Raw genomic sequence first — 4,921 nt, 5'->3', positions numbered from 1 at the left:
ATGTATGCATGTATGCATGTATGTGTGTGTGTACGTGTGTGTGTTCTGCCGTGGCCAGGAGACACAAGATTCTCTCAATAGCGTTTACTTTCCCAGTTTTTGTTCAGCTTATAGGACGGTACCTACGTTGTATCATGATGTGCTTACGTGATATGAGGGCGTCACTTTGGTGGAGCTGTGCTTTTGAAGGCGGGGGAGTCCGGAATTGCGTGTTGCACGTGCGTCGGTGCTGTTCCTCCTCCTCCTCCTCCCCCTCCCCACACGCCCACACGCCCACACACCGGCTTTGGCTCGATTATTGTCAGTCCGTTCCCCTTCATGTTTTCTTCATTTTTGCTAATATCTCTGCGATTGCCGCTGCTTCATCACCCTTTTTTTTTGGAAGGGGGGGGGCGTCCCTCACCCTCGCCCCACTGCCGCATCATTTTGCTTTCTCAGTTCCCACTCGAGTGCATACGTTCACGGCAATTACTACTCTTTTTTTACCTGTTCGCTGCCTTTGCCAGTGCGGTGTCTACCGACTGGGCTCCAGTTGGATGAATGCGTCTGTTCACTGTCTATGCTTTTGCTTTCCTCTGCTCCACAACTGTGTTTCTTTTTTTTTTTTGTTGTTGTTGTTTTGTTCCTTATAAACTGCTGTGCGCTGAAGGTGTTTGGCGTATCGCCTGCCTTTTTGATTTTTTCCCCCTAAGGAGGGCCACAGGAACCGAGCACACAAACGCAAGTGCAGGCGAGGAAACACGTACACACACACACACATACATATTAAATAAATATATATTTATATACATACTAGTGGCAGTATTCGAAATATATCGTTGATTAATGTGGACAGGGAGCATCAGTGGCGCCTTGGATAACTGTATTGAAGGTGAGGTTATTGTACAGACTGCGTTGCAGAGGCTTCATGCACGTTTGATTGCCTCTCAGCCGGAATTCACAGAGGAGGACGTTGGGTTCATGGAGCATCCTCCACCTGGGGGCTCACCACCGCAATCACCGACCCAATCGCCAACACGCTCGGCGCATGCGTCTTTGCCTCAGTGGGATGATCCGCAGAATGACTGTGGTGATGCGGAGGTCACTTGCATTTCTTTTAATCGGGATGTACAATGTGGGCAACAATCTGGGCTTGCCGTATGTGGACAGGTGTTGGTGCCACCCACGGCCTCTGTCGTGGATTTGGACTCTCCCATTACGTGTCAGCAGTTTTCAGACACTGTGCAGGATTTTGATGGGAAAGCGCTCTTACGAAGTAGGAAGGCCGCAGCGGAAACACTGAAGCTCCTTTGTCATGGATACGCACTAACTTGGAGGTACACTGGTGGTTTGCCGAAGATTACGTCGGGCAACCGAAACAATTCTTCACGTTCCCTGTCGTCTTCAACTCGCGCCACGGGTAGCCGAGGCAAAGGTACCGTGACTGTACCTGCGCAGCGTGCTGCTTCTGACATCCCATCGTCTTGTATTCCACAATCCAAGCCAAATGAAAAACTTGTGCGGCTGCTTGACAAATGCGTGGGCTCTCTTTTGGTGTATACCAACGAGTCTTTGCCGTTACGCAATATGGTAACGTCTAACGTTGCTCTTTTAAAGTTATTTTGCTTCGTTTGCATGGAGGCCAGGAAGTCTGAGGTTGCGCCAGGTGGTACGGCGAGTCGTGATTTCCTCACCGAGCTAAGCCGCTATAGCTCTTACTGGGAGCTGTTTTCACTGACGAAACCTTTCGTAGGGGCGCTTCAGGAATGCTACCTGCTAGAATTCCTTTTAGACGCCGCTCTGCCGCCCGCTGTTTGTTCAACAAAGTACGAAGGTATGGTGACGGCTCTCTACCAAAAAAAGGGGAGGTTAGTCACTGACATTTTTTCCGGTCGCCAGGGGCTCGACGCCTTGTTGCATGAACTTCCCTTGCGTGCGTTATCAGCCCTTGTCAGCATGGTTTCGTTTGTGGAGCCGAGGATGCGTGCCCGCGTACTGGATAGAATGGTTGAGGCTGGTTTAATTTCGTCAATTCGGGAGGGCATACATCGAGTGACCACTGGGGGTGCGCACCTGCCGGTTCAGACGCGGGGTGAATATGGGACAGCATCGTGGAGCTGGGAAGATATAAAGCGGGGTGACTCCGCAACTGTGGGGTTCAGTGTGGATACGGAACCTTCCTCGTTTCTTCTTGATCACTGTCTCAGCATATTGCAGTGGGTAACAGCGCCTGACTTGACAGAGGGGCCTGGTGCCGCCACCAGCTCTAAAGCCATGGTGCGTTGTACTGCATGGGTGTCCCACCTGGAAGACATCCGAGTCATATGCCTGTCCCTTCTCCAGTTCTCTGCACGTGTGACTGACAAAAGGGATGTATGCCGTCTTCGTTCTGAGTGGGGCCAGGTAGTTGCGTGCGTACAACAAATTGCTAGCTTTGATAGCGGTGCCTACAGCGTGGTGGTTGGTGTGCTAAGTGGCGTTCTCGGGAAGTGCTGCTGTGGGGGTTTCGATGAGGGGAATATGTTGTGCGCAGCCCCTCTTCTCCCGGTTATCGCGGAGTTGTTTAAACTTAAGGAGTACGCTGAGTCAAATATGGCTTGCATGAGTCAGTGGTTTACATGGCTGGAGAACTCGCTGCCGCCCCAGATTTTTGATGTGCCTGCCACCGCGCAGAGCAGGGATGAAGTCATCGGTACTAAAACTTCTTCGCCGATACTCGAGCGAGGGGAAAAGGTGGTTAAGCAAGAGTGGAATGAAGTAGAGATTTCACGGAAGCTTCGCCGCGATGAGGTTGCCTCACTTTCTGCATATTTTGACTTCGCAACACGGCTTGTTGCAGAAGCCCCATGGTGCGGTGAAGAAGAGCATTTCCTCGGGAGAATAGTGCTATTGGCACGGAGCGTAATGTCGATATACTCGCGGCGGCCCAACCTTGTTTTTGGTCAGGCATCCGCATGCTACAGCGCCGTGGCAAGTCGAGTGAACACCCCTATGGCCTTATCTCCTTCTCCATCGTTGGGTATTCCGCATAGCTTGTGTAGTACCCCTCGGAATGGGTGCAGCAGTAGTCCGCCTCGTCTGTCCTCTCCGCCACTAGGCAAGAAGAGGCGGCGCACAGAAGCGCAGCTCTCGGCTTCGTCGGCTTCTTTTGTTACATCGGTTTCTGATACGGAAGAGATATTTATTCCAAGTCTTCGTCAGTCACAGTTGTTAGCGGTAGCAACCCCACGTACAGAGGATGAGGGAGTGTGTCGAGAGAGATATGATGATTCTCCTCCGGATGTGACGACAGTTTCGTCGTGGAAACAGAAGACGAGGCACTGCGCGTTGGTTGTAACCACCGAAAGTTTTTCCCTTGAGTGAGTTTTTTTTTTTCGCAGAAATTTTGGAGATTAAGGTTACGTGTATATTTTTTGTGCTTCCTAGTCGTTGGATGGTTGACCCCAGTGGTGGTGTTGAGCTGCCACTCTGCGTTTTGCTTATAAAAGCGGAATGTGAGAAAATACTATGTGACTCGTGGTGCGCGGCATTTACTCACAGGGTGATCTAAACCAGAGAGTGTGATCCTTTACTTGTAGTACACAATCTCTCCTTACTTTCCACTTTTTCTCGACCTCCGTTATTCTCTTTCTTCTGCTGTGCGACTACTTTGGCTGAACCACGCGAGGGGCAGCATGCCTTCCACCAGTACGAACAACCACTTGTACGGTATTAACTGTTGTTTGCAACGTGGGGAGAGCATATAGGGGACGAGATCGACGTTACGGTACGTGCGTGTGTGTGTAGAGTGGCCGCATGGTGTGGTACATTCCCTTTGTTTATCAGGCATTCTTTTTTTCGACTTTCAATGCTGTTGGCTCACTGCATGCATGGTACATGACACAACGCCACATGATGCTTGTTAGCGGTTCTCTTAATTCTTCGCTCGGTGCTGTTGCTGTTTATACTCACTCGTTTGATCCTACGCTCTCTAATGCGTGCACTTCTATCGCCTCCATTAGTGCCTTTGGCCATTTCGGATTGCATGCTTTCCGCACGAAGGCGCTTCTTCGACCCTCTGCTATGTCATTCCTGCATTTCTGTTGGTGCATTTCCCTCCTCGCCTTTGGCATTCACCGCGGCCGGTGGGCCTATACCCTTCGGCATGATTGATAATCTAATGGGAAAAATACTCGAGTAAGGGCTTGCATTCACCAACGTAAGGTAGCTGTGATCCATAAATGAAAGTGCATACGCGCGCGAACCCAAGTACAATTAGTTCAAACAGATGAGTATGGGTTGCCAGTAGTTGAGATGTTGACGCAGATGCAGACTGCCGAGGAGGATGCTGTTTGTGTCCGTTTTTTTTTTCCCTTTTTGCCGTAAGTGTTAGATGCTGGCGTTATGGTCGTTATCGTTGCGGAAGCAGCTGCCTCTAAGTAGGGAAGGTGATATGCGAGTTGTTGTGGGTGATGGTGTGCGGGTGCTCACTTGATGGGTGTGGCTACGTTTCAAGGGTAGTGATCAGCGTGTGATACCACTACTGAACGTCAGACGAATATGCGTTTCGATGTCCGACGTTATTTGAATACCAGCTTTGGCGGTTCCACACATGTTCGGGGGTTTCACGTTTCCCCGCCTACTCTGTGACCGTTGACTTTGGTGGTTTGTATACAACAGCATTTTACCGCGTCACCCCATTCAGAAGAACACTGCCGGTGTTTTCTCTGTTGATGTCTTCACACCTTTTGATACACTAAGGTGCGGCTGAGGTGTTTTTTTTTTGTATGATAAAGAGAAAATGAGGCATTTGTTGGAGGACAGAGTGTGTGTGTGTGTGTGCAAGTATGTGCATGTGTGTGGGGACGTGCGCTTGTGTCAAGGGTCAGCCCTCTCCCTTCTGTAAAAAAAAACCGATGACACCAGCTCCTTCACGACGTTTTCCTCCCTTTTTGTTTACTTT

The 4,921-nt window shown here is 50.1% G+C and overlaps 2 protein-coding genes across 2 annotated transcripts; both read left to right on the top strand.

Moving 5' to 3' along the window:
- Nucleotides 1–825: 825 nt before the first annotated feature.
- TEOVI_000731000 (uncharacterized protein) lies at nucleotides 826–3,342 on the top strand (the record flags this gene model as incomplete). Its single annotated transcript, XM_067227459.1, has 1 exon — nucleotides 826–3,342. One exon carries the CDS (start codon nucleotides 826–828, stop codon nucleotides 3,340–3,342), a length of 2,517 nt encoding a protein of 838 aa, XP_067083560.1.
- A 432-nt stretch (nucleotides 3,343–3,774) lies between these two features.
- On the top strand, nucleotides 3,775–4,131 carry TEOVI_000730900 (uncharacterized protein; the record flags this gene model as incomplete). Its single annotated transcript, XM_067227458.1, has 1 exon — nucleotides 3,775–4,131. One exon carries the CDS (start codon nucleotides 3,775–3,777, stop codon nucleotides 4,129–4,131), a length of 357 nt encoding a protein of 118 aa, XP_067083559.1.
- Between the last annotated feature and the right edge of the window lie 790 nt (nucleotides 4,132–4,921).

Source organism: Trypanosoma equiperdum, assembly GCF_001457755.1.
Source record: "Trypanosoma equiperdum strain OVI genome assembly, contig: ctg_982, whole genome shotgun sequence".
Classification (NCBI taxonomy): Eukaryota; Euglenozoa; class Kinetoplastea; order Trypanosomatida; family Trypanosomatidae; genus Trypanosoma; species Trypanosoma equiperdum.
This window is presented reverse-complemented; position numbering and strand designations above follow the sequence as displayed.